Source organism: Trematomus bernacchii, unplaced genomic scaffold (assembly GCF_902827165.1).
Source record: "Trematomus bernacchii unplaced genomic scaffold, fTreBer1.1, whole genome shotgun sequence".
Lineage (NCBI taxonomy): Eukaryota > Metazoa > Chordata > Actinopteri > Perciformes > Nototheniidae > Trematomus > Trematomus bernacchii.
The window spans coordinates 9551198-9576154 of NW_022987739.1; the positions used below are offsets into that span (position 1 = coordinate 9551198).

The 24957-nt window shown below is 39.3% G+C and overlaps 2 protein-coding genes across 2 annotated transcripts in view; one reads left to right on the top strand and one right to left on the bottom strand.

The window, feature by feature from the left end:
* Nucleotides 1-118: 118 nt before the first annotated feature.
* On the bottom strand, nt 119-16450 carry cth (cystathionase (cystathionine gamma-lyase)). Its single transcript, XM_034147262.1, has 12 exons — nt 16178-16450; nt 14302-14383; nt 14015-14110; nt 13725-13834; nt 12590-12724; nt 7838-7895; nt 7405-7482; nt 6247-6399; nt 5419-5540; nt 4798-4850; nt 4312-4450; nt 119-1570 (listed from the first exon to the last, which is right to left on the bottom strand). The coding sequence occupies exons 1-12, from the start codon at nt 16361-16363 to the stop codon at nt 1553-1555; spliced, it is 1230 nt and encodes a 409-aa protein (XP_034003153.1). The 5' UTR covers nt 16364-16450; the 3' UTR covers nt 119-1552.
* A 2921-nt stretch (nt 16451-19371) lies between these two features.
* The window catches only part of LOC117495809 (ankyrin repeat domain-containing protein 13C-like), a 30424-nt gene continuing 24838 nt past the window's right edge, over nt 19372-24957 (top strand). The window contains exons 1-2 of the mRNA XM_034147344.1: nt 19372-20023; nt 21656-21697. Of these exons, the coding sequence (XP_034003235.1) occupies nt 19648-20023; nt 21656-21697 (418 nt within the window). The 5' untranslated portion in view covers nt 19372-19647. The remainder of the gene's footprint in view (nt 20024-21655; nt 21698-24957) is intronic.

Here is a 24957-nt window from a genome sequence, read left to right on the forward strand (position 1 = left end):
CCTGGACTAAATTAGACGTGGCTTATCGACTGTCTACGATTACTGATCCTGAACTCACAATAACACTGCTTCGAGTTTGTAAATGGAATGGTTGAGAGGAAGTGAGAGACGCAGAGACTTCTACTGCAAACTGATTTTAATGGATTTGTCGGTTACATAAATGACATTGATTGTGAGTGGTTTGTTCCAAATGAGGTGAATACTTGAGCAGTGATGCAACATGTGACTACAGGAGTGCAGACGGTGGGAGTGGCTGAGTGAAATACGCATGTTCTGCCCTTGGGGGGGGGGGGGGGGGGAATGTTGCTTCGTTCATTAGCCCAAACACGTTGACTTGAGTTCAAGAGCACTCATCTACCGTTTCAGTAACAATTATTCATCAGGAACATTAGGAGGAATACTCCTGTAGCAGCCTTCAGTTGTTACTATGAAAACCTTCAACATCATCATTGCTGGGAAATGATGCTCCAAATAAGGCATATGCTTACCAAACATACCTAATTTATTGGCTAATAGCCTGATTAGTCTCAAACATGAGGAATAGGACTCCTCTCATCTTTACGAGGAAGACTCTACATTAAGCATAATATCAATCATATCAATATTCTGGAATCAAATGCACACACTTTTATCCATTCTTTTTGAATGGAGTTTTTCTTTTGTTCTTTTGGGGATTGTAATGGTTTTGAAGAGCCTTAAATATTTGAGCTATATTATATATAATATTAAAGAAAATCTGTCTGACTTTTCACCAATAGATGGAGGCGTTGGCTTCGCTTGCATTAGTCTGGTTAGTCTAATAAGATATTATTATTGTCTAAATGTAATCTTTTACAGAAGACACTAAGGCTCCTAGAATTATGAATACACATAACAGCTGCAGTACTAAGGGCAGTGACGTTTTGAGACTGCAAACCTGAACACAACGTTTACAGCGAGATTATACAGAAACTACAGTTTAAAAAAAAAAAAAAGGTCGAAGGCACTCTTTGGGCAAAATGTTAAAAATCCTTTATTCATTTATCATTAGGCTTTTTCATGGTCAAATTCTAAAAATAGAGTGGCTTTTAAGCTGTAAACACTCTGATGAAAGCGGTTTGTGCTTCTAAGTGGGGTCTAAGAGACATTCGATTAAAGGCTTTTTAAGTTTTCGCCAGAAGAATTCATTGAACCTTTCTTATTTTTTCAAAACATTTGTGTTCCCTACAAAATAGCACCTTCATCAAGCATTGCAGACCTTTTCTTTTAAAGAAAATTGGGTTTTCCTGCAGTAAGTCATACTAAACACTTTTGACTGAATAATAAAAACAAGGAAACAAAGCAAACTCAGCATAAGGTAAACAGGATTAAAACTGATGTTCTAGAAAGAGGCATTTAAACAATTCACTGGTTAATTATTCACAGAGGGCACAACTTGTTCCCTGATGTTGAATCTCTGCCATTTGTGCGCTGAATTGAGGTACCAAGCATTGATCTGCGATGATTTGATACTTCAGGTCTTCATCTCGACTGACTGATTTCAACCTCAGCCTCGAGGATCCCTGAAGACATTTCACTTCTTCTTTGGATGCTATTAAAAGACAACAGGAAAAGAAAAAGAATGACCAGTGAAATCAATAATCTGTACAGTCAGGAAGCAGCAAACAGACAAGAGGTTCCAGTTGATAACCTACATTTTTTGCGGAAATGACAAACACTTTCTTGAAGAAAAAAGACAGTCAATTATCCTCTTTACGCTCAAAGTGCTGAGTCAGTATGCTAAAGCGTCTCCGATAAAGACAAGTCAAACGCAGATTAACTGAGGGGCCCACCCCAGAGAAAACATGTCAATAAAACACCACAGACCCAGCATTTCACAGCAACAATGCTGCAAATGGCATTGACCTTTGGTAGAGCTCAAAATGGTTAACCAACAGCAAAGTTTGTCATTCAAAACTAACCCTGGGATGAGGGTGATTGACCGGATATGTAACCGCCTGTCCCAATCTGACCTGCCGTCTCATACAATTAAACGATTCACCCATCAGAGGTGCCTTTTACCCCGAACCACACCGTCATTAGGAGATATTTGTCTCCATTTCATTTCCATTTGCTGCGGATGATCAGCAAAGCGATTCAGAGACATTATCTGAATCCTGGAGAGGAGGTGCAGCCCGCCATGCAGGATACGGCTGCATGACGGGGCAGAAAAAGGTTTTAGTAAACTTACATTTCATAGTAATGCAGCCAGTCAGTTGTTATCGCTCAAAAAGCAGCACAATAGAGCTTGTTTAATGAAGTTTAAATCCAATAAAAGGTTTCTCTTTATGCATCTATGGATACAGTACAAAAACACAAAACAAATAATCTTATACTGTGAATGTAATGAAAGCTCAGCTACCAGGACAGAAAGAAAGACAGAGGTACAATAAAACCTCAAATGTAAACACCATTCATCGAGTGGAAAGAAAGTGATAAAAATGCAGATGTCTGAACTGGATCTAGCCAGATCTGAGGGCCAAATGTACCGGTACACGGAGAAATGCTAAAACTGAGCCATAAATGTGGGAATGGATTCTGGGCACATTGGAGTACTTCTGATAACCCATCTGTTGGCCTACAAAGCAGAAATACTTTGGTATTTTTCAACAACTAAAATATTGTCGACTGCATGTATTTTTTAAAGATATAACACTTTCAGAGGGGAACATAAAGAGTGACTTGGGATGGATGAATACACCACAGCCCTCGACAAAGTTCACAGTATGCAACCACTGCATACCTAACTCAATCCTGGTCTGCAACTCTTCCTGTCCTGGCTCTCCCTAAATAATCCCCAAGATAATTGCCCCTTTCTTCTCCAGGCCTGATCTGTCTTTGTTTTAACAGACGTGGCCTATTCTGCACTACACGGGTCAAATACAGAGTTTTTTTTAAGTAGCAGCTTGCTTGGTTCCAACTCCATAAGGGAACAGTTTCTTAGATGTTCGAAATTAGATAGTCAACTAAATGTTTTCTTGAAATATGTCCATTTCCTTTCAAATATAATGCACCAGCAATTATATTTATTATTATTGTGTTTGTCCACAGAGCTCTGAGATTAGATATAACCTTGTACTTGTAACGGGTGCATTTAGCCTTGTTAATCATTTACATACCACACGTGTGGCAACTGGATCTCTTTCACAGCATTCACACCATAAAGCTCAGCGTAGGAAGTGAGATTTGGTTAAGTAAAGAGACAGTGGTTCATCAAATACCCATACATGTTTTGGGCACTTTTTTGGTGGCAACATTTGCAAATACATTGCTTGAAAGCAATTCGATTTTTTTATAGAAATACATTTATGTACGGCACAGGTTTTCTGACACCATGAGCCCCCCCCCCCCCTCAGACAAGACCCTTAACACTCCCTGCCATCATCATGCCATCACTTTTAAGACTGTTTGCCTTAATGTAAAAAATAATTGAGGAAAAAAGGTTGATATTAAAGGTTTTTTTGATTTCCAATTGTATTATCTGTCCTATTTGTTAGATAATCATGCTATATGTTTTTGAAATTGCAGTACCCATAATGCTCTTATGGAGTTTTTCCTCTGCTTACAGTCTTAATCCAGTTCTTACAAGTGATGAGAATTAACTGAATGTTAGTGTCCCAGAAATCAAAATATGCCAGGTGTTTTGTGAAACCTCTTATTATTATTGTTGCAACGCATTTCATTATTTTTTTTAAATAAATAAAGAAGCTTCAGAAGTATTTTCTATTCTGTTAGATTTTCCTACTTTATGAATGGACCAACATAAGTACACATATTTAGGTTATCTGGTGGGTGTAAGCACACATTTTTTTTATCAGTAGCAGTGGAAGATGAAGCAACTCAACAGTTCACTCTTGTCAATCATTGACCCTCTGACGTCTGTTTTTTTCGTCAGTTCACAGAAAAGAACATGACCAAGGGATGACAGCCTAATGCTTTGAAGAAGCCATACATAAATAAGCCATAATCAAAGTAAAAAATGGCCCTATCTCACCTTGAAATGGGTATTTTTTCCTTCATTAGTTTTATGGAAAAGGCATCAACACATTATTCAAACCAAGACGCCTTTTTTTTTCACTGCAAAACGAGCCAAAACACTTCTTAATCATCTTGGCTGTTCTTTGGTTTCACTGTATCAAACTCAAAAGACATGTGCTCTCGCTTTCATTATCTGAAGAACAAGTTAGTGTGCTATCACTTATTTAGGGAGCAGAATATGATAAAAACCCTCCCACAACTGTGGCGCCATCCTTTTAACGGCTTTCTGGTACTCTGGTGTTGGATGTTACTCACAGCAGCAGCCAGGGCCTGCTCCAGGTCTTGGATGATGTCCGCCTCATTCTCCAGGCCCACAGAGAGCCGGATGAGCGTGTCACTGATCCCCAGGGCAGTCCTCTCGTTTTCTGGCACTGATGCATGGGTCATAATCGCCCTAAATTATGATAGAAGAGAAGACAGTGCCACATAGATATGAGCCATAACTAACCCGTTTTTGTTAGATTGGATTACAGCACAGACAAAGACATCCCAATTAAAATCGGTTACAGAGATAGATATATGGATTATTTTTCCTTGATATCTGCTGCCCCCTTGTGGTGCTCTAGTCACATTACATCTTTCTTGGGTTACAGTTGCTCAAAGTTTCAGTTTTGTAAAGTTTTTCACTGTATTGCGGTTCCTGTCACTTGTTTTCGAAACACAGTCTGCATTTTAGTGCTGTCAAATACCAAACATTTTACAAATATGTATGAAATGTTTATTTGGAAAATTCATACTTACGGATGTTCTGCTAAACTTTCATATCCACCAAGACTCTCAGCTATGGCAAACAACTAAAACAAGGAGAAGAAGGAATTAAAACATAGGTCAGACAAAAGATAAGTAACCGACTACAGAAAGTTACCAAACCATGGTCATATGTTTTGCTAACGTTGAAAAATGTCAACACACTTCAATCTTGTCTTCCTGTGAGAACATGAGCTGAGGACTGATGATTACCTTACATTTCATTATTTTTAAGATGCTGTTTAAGCAATCCATTTAGTGAGGACTTGGCCAAGGTGAACACATTTTATGATTTTTGGGATGTACTCAAAAACATTATTTAGATGCAGTTTTATGGCAGCCCTTAATGTGCAAATTGCAACATCATGTTTATAGCACCCTTTTATGAGTGAAACATTGTAATGACTGTTTCACCTCAGCAGCTGCAAGACAAATCTGCAAGTAGGACTTCAGTGTTTTGCTAAGGCACCCTTGTAGCTGTGGTTTAAATGTTGTTTCACCAGTCTGGGAATCTATTAAAGTCATTTTTAAAAAGTCACTTCACAGTATTGCCTTTCTACAACACACAAAACTGAGCAGCCGATAGTGAATAAAAAAAATTAACTGTCAAATGACCTTGAGGTTACTGAGGAAGGCGCTGGCGTGCTCCAGTTTCCCCTTAATGTAGAAGGTGATCATCCCCGGACACCCGGTGCATTGTTTCTTCACCACTTCATGCTGGGGGTGAGAGGACAGGCCTATGTAGAGGGACAGTTACAAACAGTCAGGTGATGCCTATAAGATGTTTCTTCCTCACTTAAATATGGAAAAAGTTGGTGTAACGGGTTTAAACACACTGTTCATTTGCATTGTTATTTCTGAATATCCATGCAAGCAGTTCAGAGCTTCTTTGAATTTGAGTTACAGACCATATTTATTCTAAACATCCTCTTCTAGTTTGTTCTAACCCTTGAATGTTTACTCCTCCTTTGTTTCACACTGCTATTCAAGCAGCTACAGGTGAAGATGTAGGTTGTAGTTGTAGAAGTCATAGAAGGAAATGATAAAAAAACACCAAAATGCAAGGGTTAATGGGAGGCGAGGAGTTAATAACATCCGGCAGCCAGCTGGAATGATTAGCAAACCTTACATACCAAAATCAAAGGTTTGTATGTGTTTCGTGCTAGTATCACAATCAGAAAGCAATTAGAGGTAGGGGTGATGAAGAATCCATTATCCTTACATAAAAAAGACAAAACATGTTAATATTTGTCAGCAGAGTTGCTTATGAGAAAAATTGAGCATTTGCCCCTGTGCCCAAGTTTGTAACGATTTAGCAACAAGTCTTATATCTACATACATTAGTAAACAATTAGGTAGCGACAACGGCCACACCTTTGCAAATATCCGGTTTGGTAGGGAGGTTGTATTTCACACTTGTTTGCTACATTAGTGACAGTTTACCTGGGAAAATGACTTTCTCCACCCTGGGATCTGCCTCCAGGAACTTGGCAGCAGCCATGCCGTTCTTAAAGTGGCACTCCATGCGCAGGTGAAGTGTCTTCAGTCCACGGTTACACAGGAAGCAGTCAAAGGGAGACGGTACACATCCCAGTGCTGAAGCATGACCACATGGGTGGGGAGAGAATGAGGTCACAAAGCTTCCCAAAACCCAGATCAGGCAAACAACAAAAGCATAAACAATACCTCCTTCTGAAAAGCTTTTTAATTGGTGCAGCACATTATACTCTGGGGTATATGTTGGTTATTTAGTGAATTAATGTAGGTCAGGTTGAAATAACCAGTCAACCAAATACTGTGGCACAGCAGGATATGAGCTGCATTTATTAATCTAAAACTTTCTGAGGTCTGTGCCCAGAATTTACATTTCATTTTCAGATATAAAAGTGGTAACACCAGAGCCAGTAAATATTTGGCTTCTTCTTTGATGCCCAGAAATCACTTTGCAAGGTATTTGCTGACTTTCTGTTAAATGACTTTATTGCGCTCTTCTATTGTTATGTATACCTAAAGCAGTCAGTCTTGTCTGTTAGAGCCAGTATTTTGTTTTGATAAGAAAGGCCACTTAATTTTGACGTCTGTAGTCAACACACTATAAAAGACTACAATTCCCACGGCGCCTCCTCTAAAGTGACAGTGATGGGCAACCTGCTAGAAAGACGCTGTCAAGGAACAGTTTTTAACCGTATAATTACCCTTTAAGTTATTAAGTTATATAAGCATTATCAAGAAAGAAATAATACACAAGTTGTTTTTTATTTTATTTTTGCTTATTTGTTTTGAATATTGTAAAGGCCTCTTTTCTTTGTTGCACATGTAAAAGTTTGTTATTTTATTTTGAGCAAACACATCACTTAATACCATCCAAACCATGGGAGGCCAAGCATATCTTCAAACTGTAAGTAATATAAAGGAAGAAAACTAGTTCAAACATGTCTGTTTAAGGCGTCTAGTGGCTTGATAGATAAACAAGGAAGGAAGCCACGCCATTGTCAGTTAACTGACATTATGTAAAAACAGGATATGTTAACCAACATTAAATTCTGCATTTAGTCAATGCAGACTGCTTAAGTAGTTTTCTATATTGTTCTTTCGACTCACCATTTTGCAGATAACTCAGTCGCTCAAACAGGTCATCCCGGTTTGTTGAGGCCAGACCCATTACCACGTCACTGTGCCCTTTCAAATGAAAAGAAAGAAAAAAAAATTACTTTTATATGAATGTGTATGTGTGCATGTTTGAGCTATGCCCGTCTATGAATGTTAACAGATTATTTTATTATATCAAATATATTTATACAAAACAATTCCTTGAATAAAAAATATTGAGGTAGATCAAGTCTTATCATGTCCTAGAAGCTTTACAAATGAGCTGTTTGCCGGTGAAAACTACTGACTGCAGATCATTCCCATTCCTCATTTTGAAACATAACCATGCAGACTGATGAATTACTTTAGTGTTTTTAATATTTGGATTATATCACATTTGAAAGAAATCTTATGCTAGTGAAATAAGTAAATGTACAGAACCTACCGTTCATGTATTTGGTAGCTGAATACATGCAGATATCCGCTCCGAAAGCCAGGGGGCGCTGAGAATACACAAGACAATCACATGAGTTAACTAGAAAATGCATTTCCTGCAGAAAATGCGTGTGAATGCTGTAAACTGTGAACATTTGTGGCTGAATTTAGCTGAAAATGCAGAAAAAGCTGGATATGTTATTAACTGAATGGTAGCTGCTTGTAGCTACAGAGACCAAGTAAGTGTGTTGCTGAACTTAGCGGAGAAATGCAGAAAAGTGAAATGATTTGAATCAAATTGTTACAGCTCAAATGCATTGCAATGACTTTGTTGAAAACTTGAAGTTTTGGAGAGTGTGAGGTGTAGAAGAGAGAGAGAGAGAGAGAGAGAGAGAGAGAGAGAGAGAGAGAGAGAGAGAGAGAGAGAGAGAGAGCGAGAGAGAGAGTGTGTGGTTGTGTTGTGTGTGCGTGTGTGTCCCTCCTCTTGGCATCACGACCTTCCAATCAGCATTCGGCCGGCCTGTGGAAGTCCCTCCCTACTCTGGCACCATCATACTAATTTGTTTTCTCTAACGTTTCTTCAGATATAGCGGGAAACCATAATGTTGCTTCCTAGCTTTGCGTGGGAGCGCGGCTCCCATACAAAGTCAAGGCCGGTGCGATGTGCTGTTCTGACTACCTCTTTGTGTTCTCTCAGTCTCTGCACTCCACCTTGCTACTTTCAATATTGCAAGCTAAACACTTTCTCATGTAACTTTTCCCTTTGTTCCTGTCCTCCCCATCAAAACTTGGGGGGGGTGATGGAGTCTATTTATTCCAAAGTCACAGCCACATAAATGAGCACAATAAGCTCATAATGTAATAATAAAAATCAGTCTTTCTAATGTTATATAAAAATAGACTCCTCTTTGAGGCAGCAGCAAAGACTAGTTGTAGCTCTCAACAAGTTGTAAAAGTGTATCTTACCTTTTTTCACCTACTTAACTTTTTTATTTTTTATTCATGCATATTTTACTAATCACTACCCCCTCAAATGGAAATATGTGTTTACATAAATGGTGACCAAACAGTTTGAGACCCACTGAGAACTTAGACTTAGACTAAGTTAACTATCTAAACACTCAGAGAGTCCTTAACCTCACCTGAGCTGAGGTTATCCCGAGCTTGAATGACACACAGAGACCAATCGAGGGCTTTGATTTATGATCTGTATGACAGTGGCCATGTCGGCAGGCCACGTCATGTAGACAGCCAGTCACCCTGTGTGAGGCAGGCCACTTAACAGGCCTGGCCATCGGGAAACCCCCCGGTCCTCCCGATGGCCAGTCCGGACCTGGGTACAGGAGGTGTAGAGCGAGGGATCATTGTCCACAAGTAAATCAATCGCAGATGGCGTCGTGATCGTGGACGGAAAAAAAATTAAAATGATTGAAAAAAAAACTAAATGGGTCGCGAAATATACTTGGGCGGCCGTTAATATACCTGGGCGGCCCGCCCAAGTATAGTCTATGTGTGGGAAACCCTGTCCTAATAATGTTTTGACTCAAGAAAATAATTATGTGCACAAGTTTCTGAAATAGATCTATTAGACATTTTAATATAGATTAGGTGTTAATAAACTGCAGTAGTAGTACTATAAGGAAGTTACATTTTTGGCTAACAAATTTCAGGAAATGTGGGAAACAGCTGTCCCAATGAAAAGTTAGAGATATCTTGAAAATTATAGTTGTAATCGGGAATTAATAAATGATGGCGCTCCATATATGACAGATTTTTGTAGACAAAGGATACTGGCCTATGCTGAAATATCAAAGTCTCTGCAGAGCACGACACATGGCCAAAAAGACTGAGACCAAATGACCTTTGACCCTGACTGATAGTGTTACTTGAGAAAAGCACTGTCAATGACAGGGGTGAACCTGACCAAACTTGACCTTACAAGAGAGGTTTCCTAAAATTCCATAAAATTGGAAAACCGCACATGTGACCCGTTTCTAATCTACTTGATGATATTTTACTCCCACAGGCAGCGGCGGTTTGCAAAATGTGAAGCTCAAACAAAAATCTGAAGATTCTGTTTATTTTAGGACTGAAAGATGGAGAGAAACACTTCTTTTCACTGGAGTGTTTACTGTGGAAAATAATGGATGTAAATTTGTGAATAATGTTTGGTATTTTCTTATAATCAATGATTACCTGAAGGTTTTCTTCCCATACAGGATGTTGTTACACATGAGTTCATGTGTAAAAAGGGGGAGTGTATGTATAATATCAACATCAACATGGCTGTCAAATTCACAATCTACATTTTTCATTTAGGGACTGAAAGAAACCTGCCGCCCCAACTCGGATGTTCAATCTGACCATTGATTGACAGTTTTAGAATTAACCTGCTCCATGTCTATAAGATACTGTTTGATGAATGTTGACATGTTTCTAAATATTGATTGAATTATAACAGGTAACACAGATGCAGAAGCAGTGGCCAAGGGGCTACTGTGAGAGATGCAAGTCCAGAATGGGAATATCAAAGAAGTTGACCTGTGATAATGAAACAATTTTGTAATGTGGATTTTTTTAACAGATATTAGAGTAAGTGGGGTTTGAAATGTAGAACGAACATATTACAGTTAAGTTAAGCTAAAACATAGTAATGTAATGAGAAGGAATTTAACTGAGACAACATCCTGCCTCTAGCCTGGTAAATAATTAGAAGTTAAAGCCATAGACTTTATTTTTTAGGTCATTATGGGGATAGAAATTAACACAAGACTAGTTTCACAAGGGCAATTTAAATTCATAATAGAAAGACATTTGATGACAGTATGTTGGAATTCTGTATTCATTTTTTCAGCTTGATAATATCTAAGCAGTGACAGGTAGAAGCAGTATCACCAAGGAAATCATTCACTTTGACAGTATCATGATTTTAGTTGTTTTTGAATCCATAACATTAGTGTGTTTCTTTACCAGAAACATGAGTAGTTCATTATTATATTTAGATTTTAAATAGGATTTCAAGGATTTGATTTAAGAATAACACAGATGCTTGTCAGAAATTCAGAGCTATTGAAATATGTAATTTAGTTCACCTAAAGATGTTGAAGTTTTATTTTGTTGGCACAGTCCAAGTATTAAGATTCTGAAGCTGCACTGGACAAATAGGAGGTCTACAATTAATTTAGAAAACATTAACATTAGAAATAATAAGCACACCATTTATAATTTACAGAGATAAGAAAAGACATACATGTGGTTTAAACAGAAAATTAAGATGAAGAGAATGTGAGATTTTAAGCGAAAAGTGTAAATGAAAGAGCATGTGTTTGACATCTGAAAGTATGAAATGGTACTAGAATATCTAATGAACAATCAAAGGGCTGTAACTCAATCTTAAATTAACCATACTCGCAGAACACCCCACAGACAGCAGAACTAAATGGTCCCAGGAGGGAGTTTTTAAGCTAGACAGGGTGCCTCCTGATGAGTTTAAAGATAGAAACCAAATATCAGCAGGTTTTGAAGTAATATTCCTCTGTCCCACAACCAACAAGGATGTGGATGGGGTGAGCTATAGCTAGTATAACCAGCAGAGATTCATAAATTACACCAGAGACGCAGTGAAAAGAAAAATAGATGTAGATTAGATTCACACCTTAAAAGGTGTGAAAGGAGGGATTTGTGGAGTCTATTTTTATATAACATTAGAAAGACTGATTCTTATTATTACATTATAAGCTTATTGTGCTCATTTATGTGGCTGTGACTTCGGAATAAATAGACTCAATCACCCCCCCCAAGTTTTGATGGGGAGGACAGGAACAAAGGGAAAAGTTACATGAGAAAGTGTTTAGCTTGCAATATTGAAAGTAGCAAGGTGGAGTGCAGAGACTGAGAGAACACAAAGAGGTAGTCAGAACAGCACATCGCACCGGCCTTGACTTTGTATGGGAGCCGCGCTCCCCCGCAAAGCTAGGAAGCAACATTTTGGTTTCCCGCTATATCTGAAGAAACATTAGAGAAAACAAATTAGTATGATGGTGCCAGAGTAGGGAGGGACTTCCAAAGGCCGGCCGAATGCTGATTGGAAGGTCGTGTTGCCAAGAGACTCTATCCGAGTCTGCGCACCAACCAAAGAGAACCAAGTCTAAACCATGGTATCTCTTCAGCTAGTCTTGACCAATCATAAATGTACGGGCAACGCCCTGTGTAATAAAATGTATTGTCGCACGAGGTTCTAGGCTCTTGACGGATTTGGTGGTTACAGATTACAGCTTTGCTGCCTGTGATTCCCAAAGACGTGATGAGTCATTGGCCAAGTCATATATATCTTTTGCTCTCTTTACAATAAATAGTTAAACTGAGAAGTTGTCTGTCTTTTCTGGAATTCTGAACCCAACAGAATGAAGTCTCTAGCTGAAAGTATGTGGAAGGAGAAGCATTTGGCGTAAGGTGTAGTTAAAGAGGATTTGAAGGCTCCTCCCATTGACTTCCATGTTAAAAAAAGTATAAGATATTTTTAAAAAGTTGAAGGTTTCCCATCGATTCCTGAAAAGGCTGAATAGTTTAATATTTGAATGGTTTCTGTAGCTGAAAGTAAGCTGAAGTTATGGAGAGCCAAAGTATTGGTGAAATAATAATAAGGGGAAGAATAAAGATTCAAAGAACTACTAATTAAGGACTTGTTTCGACATGAGCCGGAAGCTATTAAACTGCTGTTTAGAAATCAATCGAGCATGAAGTGTACATCTGTCACTCTCACCTGGAAGTAGGCAGACATAAAGGTGTTGTCCACGACCACCACTATGTCTTTGTTGAACTCATGGGCCAAATCAGAACAGGCCTTGATGTCCACAACCTTCATGGTGGGATTGGTGGGCGTCTCAATCCACACCAGCTACAGAAAGAAGCAGAATGTTTAGGAAGGTGTGGAAAAATTGTGGTGCTCAGTTTTGCCCTTTTTCTGCTTTCACTGTACCTCTAAAATATAAATTACTTGTTGAGTTCAATACATTGAAACCATTTTATTATTGAACATTAAAGGTAGGGTAGGTAAGTTTGAGAAACCGGCTCGAGATCGCTAGAATTTGAAAATACACAGCCGGAAAAAATCTGCCACTTCCTTATAGAGCCCCTCCTCCAACACACACGAACGCGCACATGACCAATGAGGGCACGAGATAAGTTTGTGCACAGATGGAAGGCTGACAGACAGGTAGGCCATCCAGTTATTTTAGCCGGGCCGGCTCAGATGATTGGTCGTGCTTTTTACAGTACTACGGCTTCCACAGATGACATTTTTTTATGGATTTTTTGTCAAAGCACTTAAGATATTCATTGCTATCGGGATGTTAAGAGCATTCCATGGAATATAACAAAAAGTGTATCTCGAGCCGGTTTCTCAAACTTACCTACCCCACCTTTAACCACTCAACTTAACATGGAAGACACCGATACAAAAAACACATAAAAAATAATGATTATAACATTTAAAGTGCTGTTTTCTACTGATGCTACCTTTTAAATAATTCAATTAGTCCCTGGGTGTAATATCTCGCACAATGTGTTTATTGTTGCGACATTTTTCATAGCAATAACAATTGAAAAGACAATATTATACAGCCCTAGCAATGACTGTTATGGGAAAATATCTGCAAGACAGCTTACTTACTGCACCTAGAACTGTCATAACACAAAGTGCTGATTCACAATGACTGCTTTGAAATTGGCTAACACCAAATGACACACCCAATTATACGACATTGTATTAAAATAAGCCTTTAAGCAGCAGCTATAAAAAGGACGGGGTGATAAAAAACAGTTTGAAGAGAGACCAAAGAAAGCTACAAGGAGACAAAACAAAGTGCACTTTATTAATGAATTATTCTTTGACTTACTTTGGTGTTGGGCTTGAGAGCGGCCTTCAGCAGCTCTGGCTTTGTAAAGTCGGCAAAAGACACCTCTGTACCAGTTTGAGAAGCAATTTTTTGGAAGTAGCGGTTTGTGCCTTGAAAAATAAAACAGAGTTTAAATTCCACGTGTGGTTCAAAACCAACTCAGGAGAAAATATGCTTCCACTTTTACACTATTAACTATTGTGTGAGGAAATGGTGGGCTTCTAGTGGCATATGGAAATGGTTGTATCATATTATTCTACACAGTAATCAGTAACAGTGTGGTGCCTCACCTCCGTACACGTCGTCCATGCAGAGGATGCCATCTCCCACCTTGAGCATGTGAGTGATGGTGACTGTGGCTGCCAGCCCCGAGGCAACAGCAATGCCTGCAGGGAAAAAGCACAACAGTCTGTGAGACCAAACATCCTTCTTTTGTCAGAGGAATCACAGGCTGAAAATCAATTTCTTACATAATGATCAATGTTTGAGTCATATTCAACAATTTGCTGAATCATTCCTTCTTGTAAAATATGCATGTCATGATTATGTGGGCATCTGTTATAATAGCGTCACTTACAATACTTTGCTCCATCCACAGCAGCCACAGCCTTCTCAAGACAGTCTCTTGAAGGGTTCCCACTCCGGCTGTATTCATAGCCCTACATAAAAACATGATTAGAAGATATTTTAGTAACCTAAATCAACATTTGTAATAGTGCACTGTGTTTCAAACAACAAAAAGCAGTGTTTTGGAAGAAAATCAAGTAAGGGTAATTCAAGACCCCTCTGCTTAGTTGTGCTTTAATACATGTTAGCCCAGCAGGAAAAGAACACTGGAATCAACCTATCATAGAATCTTCGTTGACTTTAAACCAAGTCTAAATGCTAGGTTCACAGGGTTTAACGTAACCTCCAAACGTGTTTGCGCTTGCCACCTTCGCCTGCAGCCAGCACCAGGGCTTACAATTGTTGGATCCTTTAATAATAAGATGGGAGTGTATACAAGGCTGAAACTGTGAGAACCACCAGGGTAACTGAGAAAAGAACAACTCACTTTCAACAGAGCTGCAAAAATGATTTGAGTTAGTACTTGACAACTACTAAATTAAACGTGAACTATTTTGATCATTTGGAATTGAGTAATTGTTTGAGTCAATTCTCTCTACCAGCTTAAAAAATATGAATATTTCCCGTTTTTTTTTTGTATTCCTCTATGGCAGTTAACTGAAATATCTTTGACTTGTGAACAAAACAGGACATTTGAGGTCGCAGCTTAGGCTTTGGGGAACATTGATATGTTTTCACAATGTTTTGTCTGACATTTTATCGACACAACATTGAATCAAGAAAAGAATGAACAGATTCAATTGGGAATTCAAATATTTGTTATTTTCCGCCCTACTTTCCCAAAGTTAGACAGCTGGCTATGTTAGTATGATAAAGTCTGGATGTTGTTGAGTCACATGGGGCTGTGGTAAAGCAAACAGTGGATAAGCTTTATGCAACTGTTGCTGTCAGAGTAGTCAACCAATTTCTGAAAGAGCAGCAGCTGCTGTTTTGAAAGGTAAAATATATGTTCCAAACGTGGTGATATGGAGTCATTGTGAGCTCAGTGAGGATATTGTGGGAGTACATACCAGGGTCCACAAAACAAGGTTGAGAGGTCAGAAGATCAGCGTAAGCGGTGTATCGTATTTATTTTAGTTTGACAATTTCATTGAGGAGGCCGATGTAGCTGTTAATTCTATACGCTTCGAGATTAGCCTTACAACTGGGAAACATTAAACAGCACTCATGCCTTCCTTAATACCTTAGTGTGAAAAAATAAACATGAGTAAGCCTAAATTACCTCTGCTCTCAACGCCTTTTTATGTGCTTTTTGTGTGAGAAAGTAATAACAATGGCACATCCAGAATGGCAATATGTAAAACAATTCATGACTACTACCTACTTTTTAATCATTGACAAGAGAAAGTTAAGTAAGTAAGTATAACCTTGTTTGCAAAAAGCTTACTACCTTAACTACAGGGAGCATTTGGAAGTGAGTGGGTAACTTGAGTTTAACCCTCAGACCAGTTTTAGTCTGGATTCCCAGACATGGCCTAAAGGGAAAATACATGCAATCAAGATGAATAGTACAGTTTGGAATTATTGAAATACTTTATCTATCTATCCATCCATCATAGACAAAAGAGTGATTCAGTCAATATTGATTATATCTTGAAATATATTCTGATAACTATATGTATATGATAGTTTACATTTAGCTTCAGAGACATAATGTTACATGACTTTAATTTGATTTGATTTTTAAAAAACAACAAATTAACATGTTCCGTTATAGCCCTCTTAAGTCCTCGTGAATGAGGCTGAATAAGGTCTGCTTCCTACATGTGCATACCACCGGAACATACCGTCACCCCTTGAGGAACAAGACATATCGGGCTACTTACGGCGTGGTTTCCTGGTCCGAACTGTTTGAATGTGGTAGAAAGGGAAATCGGAGGCACTACAGCCATTGATTTCCATTGCTCCGGTTCCTGGCCGACGTGAATAGCATCAGTGGCGAAGGATTTGTACGGCTCTCTAAAGCCGGCGTACAAATCGCTCTGCTCTTCTGGTTTGTGGTTTTGATCCATGGCAATGCGCTCCTCTCAATGTGTAAGCTACCGCAGTGCAATGAGGCTGGTTATGCATTACCACTGTTCCTTACAGGGGTATATCGGGGAAACGTGGACGTGCACGGCTCGTCTCTGTGAGCCAATCAACGCTCATCAACAAGCGCAGGAAGGCTCTGATTGGTGGTTCGGCGGGGGCGTCCAACACACATGACGCAGAACGTTGTTTGCGTGCTTGTGTGTGCGCTGTAGTGATGCAACGTTTCCTGTTGCTTGAGTAAGAGGGGCTACAGGTTGTCTTTTGTATTTAACTTTGTTTCAGATTTACTTAATTTATTCAATGAGTTCAATAACCTCAATATGGTTTTATTTGTATTTATTTGATGTCTGTTGGTGATGTTTTCAACAATTGACAGACCACTATGAAAAGAGTGTCCAAATTTAAATCTAGATTAAGAACCTGTTTTTTTTACAAAACTAAAAGGAATCAACAACTTGTTAATTTCTCTCTAACCAACACTATAACATTTGTTGGTTAACATATACATTTAGTTCTGTGCATGTGTGTCCTCATGGCACACATAACAGACCTTTAGCTGTGTTTCCATTCTTGAGCCATAGGGGGAGGAAGTGCTCTGTCCTGACTCAATGGAGCACTGGAGGTCTGTTCTGTTTCAGCCTGCTGAAACCTGTCCTCGCGGATGAGCCAGACCTGTGTCAATGAGTCCAAACTGCAGTGTGTACTTGAAAAATACAACCAAGATAAAAACCAAAGCTCACTTACTTAAATCATGCACAAGTAAGATAAGAACACTCATTGAATTGGGAAAAAAATATTTTAATCTCAACTAGACGCTTTCTCTGCTTCCCGACAGGATCTGAAAGTGGAATATATCCAGTACTTTTTTACTAATATGTTATATACTAAGCCTAAATCAAGACTTTGGACTTTTTTAGGCTATTACACTAGGTTGGCTTTCGGATGTTATTGGTGATGAAACGACTAACTTACATTGATAAGGGCAAGTGGAAAGACTTTAAATTAAATCATGAACATTTCAAATCGTTGCTTTAAGATATTGTTTTCAATAGAGCAAAAATATTTTATTGTATTTGTATTCTAACAAAGTGTCTGTGTGTGATATGCATTAAAATACAAAACACGCTATACTTTTCACTGATGATATTGCAATTTCAAAGTGACTCAAACATGAATATTTTTTGCATCTTTATTATAATCTTGATTGAAAAATATATTAAAATTATAATGATTATCATTTGTTCTTATAAAGTAGGGGAGACCAGGGACAGTTGTAACATTTTTGGGGTTTCCCCAATAAGTAAAACACCATTTACACTAGGATAGCCATTTTGCTATATTATACATTCTCAATGTGTCAACTAGTGAAACAATGTATGTAAGATGTGTTTATGAAATAAGTACAGGTTGGAAAATGTATTTTAAAAAAAAAACTCAACTGTTACAACCATCCCAGTGTACAGGGACGGTTGTAACACATGCCATGGACGGTTGTAACATGTTAATAACGGTTACCTTTTTTCACACTACATGACAAAAAAGAGGGAAAGCTGTCAAATTCTAAGGCAACCAGATAAAATGAATATACATTGGAAAATATTTCACTTCTCTGTTCACTATAGGCCTCAATATATTTGATCCCTTACTTTTCTGTTGTTCAGCCTATTCTACCTTAATTAGACCTACCTCCTTTGAGCTGAGACCATAGTATAAATCAGCTGCCTCCATCAGGTAGTCTCTCAAAAGCATCTCTTGCTCTGTTGTGAACACCTTATTGGGTGTCCAGTAGGGTGATTTTGATCCCTGACCCTCCAACCTCAGCCTCTTTTTATGGAACCGTTACAGGGTGACATGGCATATATCTTGGGACTTTGCCACTGCCCTGACTGATTTGCCCTCCTGAACTTCATTTGAGGCCCTCTGCAGCAGAGGAAGTGGCACTCCCCTGTCTGTCTTGCTCTTTCTGATATTTGGCATACTGTAAACACACGCACACACTTTACTGTACAGTATTTTATTCTGTTTATTTTTACAGGGACAATGCACACCAATCAACAATATTGATCATTCGAGCAAATGAGCCATCATTGTAAATGTGCCATGTTACAACCATCCCAGGTGGTCCGTGTTACAGCCGTCCCAGGACCACCAGTCATGTTTTCACCCCCTGTGAATCTGCCTGATTGCTAGCTTGACCATGAGCTTGACCCATATTTAGCTAGTTATATTTTTAGCTTACAAAACAGTGATTCTAATAATACTAGTTTGGATTCCTAGACATTTGACCTCAAGACAGTATCCAAAAAATACATCATATCATTTTTGTAATTTTTTTACCACAGAAACACACTTTTGCTGATAGGGCCTATCTTTCGCGAGAGATTTAAACGTGGCTCCTCTTTTTCAGAGCGATCTTTCCATCTAACTGCGGATGTGCAGAGTGAGTTTGATCACTCTAGCTTGTTTGTGATTGGAGATATTGAAGGCGTTACAACTGTCACGTGTTACTTACAACTGCCCCTGGTCTCCCCTACTCATAGCCTGATTCCCCCAAAAAACGTATTTTATTAATGGCCGTTCACAATATTTATATTCATTTAGTGATACAAAGAGTTAATATATAAAATATAATATGTCAACTAAATAATAACCTGTCTTTATCTACATTTCTGATATGGTAATGTGGGGAAATTAGCATACACGGTATATAATTAGATACTAATTATAGCCTAATATAATATAATAATCTCTACCTTCCTGTGTCTGATGAATTCCAACACAGATAAATATTGTCAGTAGTTTATAGAATAAAATAAAATAAAAAATAATCATTCTACTTACCTATTAATAGTAAAAACCAGAGAAACTGATCATTTTGCAGTCGTCTCTTATTTTTTTCCAGAGCTGTATTATTATTAGGTATAATAAGCTAGTGACCGTTGGTAACCTTTCCTGAACTCTCGCGATACTACGAGGCGGAAGACATTAGCCGAATCTTCGGTACTAGTCAACTGGAGGCGCTTATGTTGTGCAGCTACCAGCGTCAGTTTTGTACGATAGGAGGGGAGCGAAGTGTTTGTTTTTATAGTAAACCGGTCAACTGTAGCCTCTACTTGTCCGAGTAAACTATCGTTTTAGCCCGTCCGGTAGAGATTAAGTGTGTTTCATGTTGTGCAGTTTACTGTGCCTGAGTAAAGACCTCCAACTGGCGGATCGCATCAGTTCGCCCGGAGGGTCATCGTGAGCTCCGTGCCCTGTGTAGAAAATGACCGGAGAGAAGATCCGTTCCCAGCGCAAGGACCACAGGCCGAGCAAGGACGAGGATTTACTGGAACCGGACGAAGAGGCTGCAACCGGGACGTTCACCGCCTCCAAGACGAACAACAAGAGCAGAGCGAGTAAAATCTTCAGCAATCACAAGTTAGTCAAGTCTTCATCCACACAGCAGCAGCACCTACAGTCGCAGGTTAACGCTAACACCAACACACTGTCAACATCCGATGTCATCGATGACAACAACAAGAACCCCATCATCCGAACGGGGCAGGACTTCCCGGTGCATGAGTGTGTGTTTAAAGGAGATGTCCGCCGCCTGTCTTCACTCATACGGACACAGAATATCGCCCAGAAAGACGTCCATGGTGAGTCTACCAGCTGCTTATCCCTCAGCCCTAAAACCCGTCACGATCCCCCAAGCGTATGTTTAGTTCGCTAATAGGCCATCAGTCCTTAGCAGTACCAAATAGGCGAGGCTTTTCCATACCAAGGCCAAAATATAGGAATATTTTGATTCCTCCACTTTTTGTTTCCTCCAGCCCATTGCCCACAAGTCTACAGAGTAGAAACGTGTGTAAGAATGATTGTTTGCTTAAATACCTCCGCCCACCTAAATCACTGATATTCCTTAGTAACTACAGCTAGCCACAAAAGTCTCTCAGATGTAACGTCTTTGGTTAAATGCTTATGTGAAAGTTGGTCCATAGCCATTGTGTTTATTTAGAGATTGTTTGTAAGACTTTTCCCAGACTGATAGCACCTCTTCTGCAGGACAAAGTCTGCACAGATAACGCCTTCACTTTCCAGAGAAACCATCCCTGAACTAACAAAGGGACGAGATTGTTTAGTTCCGGTTCATGTCCAGAGATAAAGCATGGCCAGTAGGCAGCTTGTGCTCAGTGTCATGGTGGAATGTGCTCTGTCTTCAATTACAAGCTTTGATGTGGAGCACCACAACAAGGTGTCAAACAGTTCCCCCACGCGTGCTTTTGGAACTTGAGCCTGTATCTTTTCAACATTTTTGCATGTTTTGTTGAGGGTTGATATGATTCAGTAGCAGCAGTTTGTGTGTATACGTGCACATTAGTTTAGCCTCCACAGGATACAGGCTAAAGCATGTCCATCACACAAGGACAGTTTTATTAAAGATTTCATTATTCACATTATTAGCCACACAAATAGCAAGTTTAATCTATGTTTAATTGTCAATTCATCCACATCACAAAAACATTTACTTACTGAACCTGCACTTGTACTTGTATGCTCAGGTGTTCTGAGATGTCCAGTGTAATAGGCTGTAACTAACATGTATTATTCTTTCCGAAAGATAGTGCCGTTCATGACAGCACCATCTGAATTGTATCTAGATTAACCAGCATATGGATTCTTGGAAGGCACATTTGCTAGTACACATTTAATTTAATTCACCGGCTCCATACTGTTTATTACAACATTATCCGGTGGGACTGCTAGCTGATCCCTAGGTTGTATTTTTACACACATCAGGGCTCTTACCGTCAGGCCCTGATGCTTTCCCACCACTTTCTCCTGGAAGAGAGAAGCCTGGAGGAGCTGAGCGGCCAGTTTGGCTTCCTCATAAGGGATTCTCCAATGCTTATGAGGCACATTTCAGATAACAGGGAAAACATCTGGGCTTTTCCACACCTGACTCAAATTTACCCAAATGCATTTGTGTTGTGCAACCAGTAGCATTTAGTGACTTTATTTATTTTAACAAGCCATGTCCCTGACTGTTAAATGCATCATATTTCAAGGTTATGGCCGGTTAATGGACTATAATATTGCTTGTCATGGTGGGAGAACACACAATAGGCATAAACGTACCATGTAATTTGGAATTTAGTGGATTCTGCCTCCTAATTTAAACATCTAATCCAGGCTGACTCTGACTAGAGGCACAGGGTTTATCACTGAAACTCGTCTCTTATTGTTATTATCAAAGCAGACAAAAAACAATCTTTTTTTTTCTTCTTCAGGAAACACACCGTTGCATCTTGCCATCATGATGGGGCACAAAGGTGAGTAATGCTTAAAGATGCACCACCATATGGTTTATTCTTGTCTGTCTCTCTGGCGTTCTAATTTGGTCGCTCTGCAGGTCTGTGTGTCGTCTTGTTTTTGTTTCTGTGTATTTGTGTGTTTCAGTTTGTTTGCCCTGCTTTGTGTGTGCATTTGTCTGACTAATCACCACCAGACATTTCTCACAGATCAACACAAAGAATCCCAGATGGCAAGATGCTCATGGATGTATACAAAGATTGTGTTTATGGATTCTTATATTGCCCGGTCAAAAACAGAATTGAACAATAAATATTCAATTTCATACATTTATAGATAAATAACCTATAAATGGGATTAGATAATGATGACAGAGCAAGAAATCTGATCCTCTCAGTGGCTAAAGTCTCTTGTTCTGATTGATAATTAGGGTAATTAGTTTACATAGGAGGTGTCATTTTCAACTTCCATAGTATTTGCCCTCCTTAATACTTTGATGCTATCTTCTGTCTACCTCAGATGTCTCAGCTCTGTGCATTTTCCCAAAAGGAAATAAAAGTGGTTTATTTATGTAACAAGTCCTAGAAGAAAAATCAGTTTTGTGTATAAGATATATATGTCACGATGTATCAAGGCCTTGTAGAAGTATTTACCTGATTATTTTCTTAGCTGAATTGGCTGGACTGAAAGCATGTGCTTAAAATATTAATGCATTTCAAGGAGACTTCCGAACATGCTATTGAAAAATTAATCCCCCCCTCTTCTGCAGCAGGTTCTCAGGGAACATTTCAAGCATAGGGTTACTCGTCGTAGTTCATGTTCCCATTTGTTTCGTGTCTGTCATTGTAGCAAGGGTTTCAAAGGATTTCGCATTCGGAAATGTCAATCCTGTGGACAGAGTGAAGTCCCTGTCTCTGCCTATCGGTAATCCAGACAGTGGATTGCCAAAGTGTAGTGGCGGATGGGAGGCCATGGATTTGATTTAGCTAATGAGGTTGCCTATCTCTTGCCTGAGCTGCTAGCCTGTCCTCTAGGGATGCTCGGACCAGACAGGCTGAAGGCTACAGCATGAGATCATAGTCTGGGTGTGGCTGGTCTGTTGGGATGGACAGGACACAGCTCTCTCTGTGTATGGTGTGTGTTTATTATTCACCAGACTGCAAATGACAGAAGTGCATAGACTCTTACATTTGACCTTTTCCTATTGCACAGCTTGTTAGTTAAATAAAAAAACTGAGCATAATACATTTAATTGGCATGATTCTGTCATTGGTAACTGAAACAACAATGAGAAAGAACCAAACAGCAGTGTGCACCTGTACTTTATTTCGTATAATATACTACAGTATCTTCATCAACTCTCTCTCATAATTGATAACTAAACATTTAGAACAATAAGGTACAATTTTGTAGCCACACTAAACAACTGAAGAAAGAAACATGGAGTACTCAAAAAATATTTCTTTAATATGACTCAACTGTCAAAATAATACGATTAACACAGCTTCCTCCTGTTTCCTGTTTGGTGCCATCAAAGGACAGAATCTGTTTTCGTCCCGAGGTTGTAATATATGTTTGCAGGGCCACACAGATCAAATCCCTAGATATTTTAAATGTGTTTCAAAGACACAAGATAACAACCTAGTGAGTGTTTGGAGCCAAATTGCCAGTCTGGCATGGTTAGTCTTCCTCTGAGTTGGCACTTAGTAAAATGTTATCGGGTCATCACTTAAAAAAAGAGCAGCCCGTTGAATCAAGAGAGGATATTAGAGGCTCATTATACATTTACACTCATTTTACTTCTGGGAAAACCAACAACATTGGTGATGTTATACAGTGTCAGTTTTTCTTTAGAGCCTGCAGCAATGTGATTCTTCAACTGCGGTTTGATGCGCTCTATAAGTGTGTGATCGATGCCGAGGTGGGCAGAAAAGCCATTTTATAAATGTACTCAGCCTGGACAAGAATGGGTGGTGATGGTGGGGGCTGTAACAGCCCACAGAGCCTCTTGACAAGTGCCCAATCTGTAGCCACCGCACGTAGTGAAGCATTAGATTAGCACTTTATTTCTCCATCCTGCTCTGCCTCCCTCATTTCTCTGTTAGAGTTCTTTGTGAATCGAGCCGGACTTCCACCCAGCTGCTGCACATTCAATCAACCCAGTAACCCACAGGGAGGCTTCCCTTATCAATACCTCATGACTGGGTATTGAGTCGGACAGAAACTCATTGCTTTGAGTTATAGGCTGCATGTTAATGTATCAAGGCAGCTCTTTCGATTCCATTCAAATGAATGAACTGCTGTTTGATTAGTATTTCCCAGCTTCCTACCATAACAAATAAAACCAACTCAAAAGAACCACATTTACGTAATATTATGTCATAACTGTATTGTATGATGCTGAGAGCAGAATATAGGAATTTTCAACAGATGACTTCAAACATGTTTTTGCAATCAAATCTTTGTTTGTTTTCCTGCTCATTTCAGAATGTGACAGATTACTAAAGAGGCCTGCTTGTGTTGTTGGATCAATTGATCAAGAATGATTGTGATTGGTTGCATGAAGGACCTGAAACCACTCCGAATGATTTGTTATCAGACTGACTTCTCTTGTAAATCAGTCAAATTAGAACTGTGCAAGTTTTCCTTTCGCATCAAGTCCTGCTATGCTACTATAGCGTATGCACACAATGCTGAAATCATATATCGTACAGCCCTAACTCCAGTCATTGAAATATATTTGGCAATATTAGTTAATCCTCAAAGCCAAAGAGTCCACTGCTTGTACCTGAAAGCATGACGCGAGAACAGAAGCTAGCACCTTAGGACACATTACACTTGCATAATGTGTATCTGCTAGTCATTATTATTACACAATCATTGGTTTTAGCAGGGTGATATATAGGTGAAAGGCCAGAGGGAATGCTGGCTTACGTCAGAATGCAAACACTCGTGCACTCTGCTGCCTGTATTTTCCCAACATCAACTTCTGTTATCAGCTGTTCCTAAACCAAGCACGGACCAGACTAAGGCTGCCTTTACACCGGAACGTTTGCGTTTACGCACCGTATGCGTTTTCAAAAAAGTCTTCCGTTCACACGCATTCGATTCATTTAACGTGTCTGTTCACACGAGACCGCTCGACCCGCTGGAAACGCTGTAGTACATATGCCAGGCCTGTAAGTGGCGCTGCTGCCGCCACAAAATACACCAAAAGCAGCGAAGAAGACCCCGGAGCATGGTTGCCATGGTTGCCCTTCTGTTTATGCGGTGGATTTAG

Excerpts from the sequence above, each read along its gene's own strand:
- cth (XM_034147262.1), bottom strand. The coding sequence starts at position 16,363 with ATGGATCAAAACCACAAACCAGAAGAGCAGAGCGATTTGTACGCCGGC. Across the intron at positions 6,400-7,404 it reads ACTGAGTTATCTGCAAAATG|CACTGGGATGTGTACCGTCT; the intron begins GTGAGTCGAAAG and ends GTCATGCTTCAG. Across the intron at positions 4,851-5,418 it reads CCTTCCTCAGTAACCTCAAG|TTGTTTGCCATAGCTGAGAG; the intron begins GTCATTTGACAG and ends TCCTTGTTTTAG.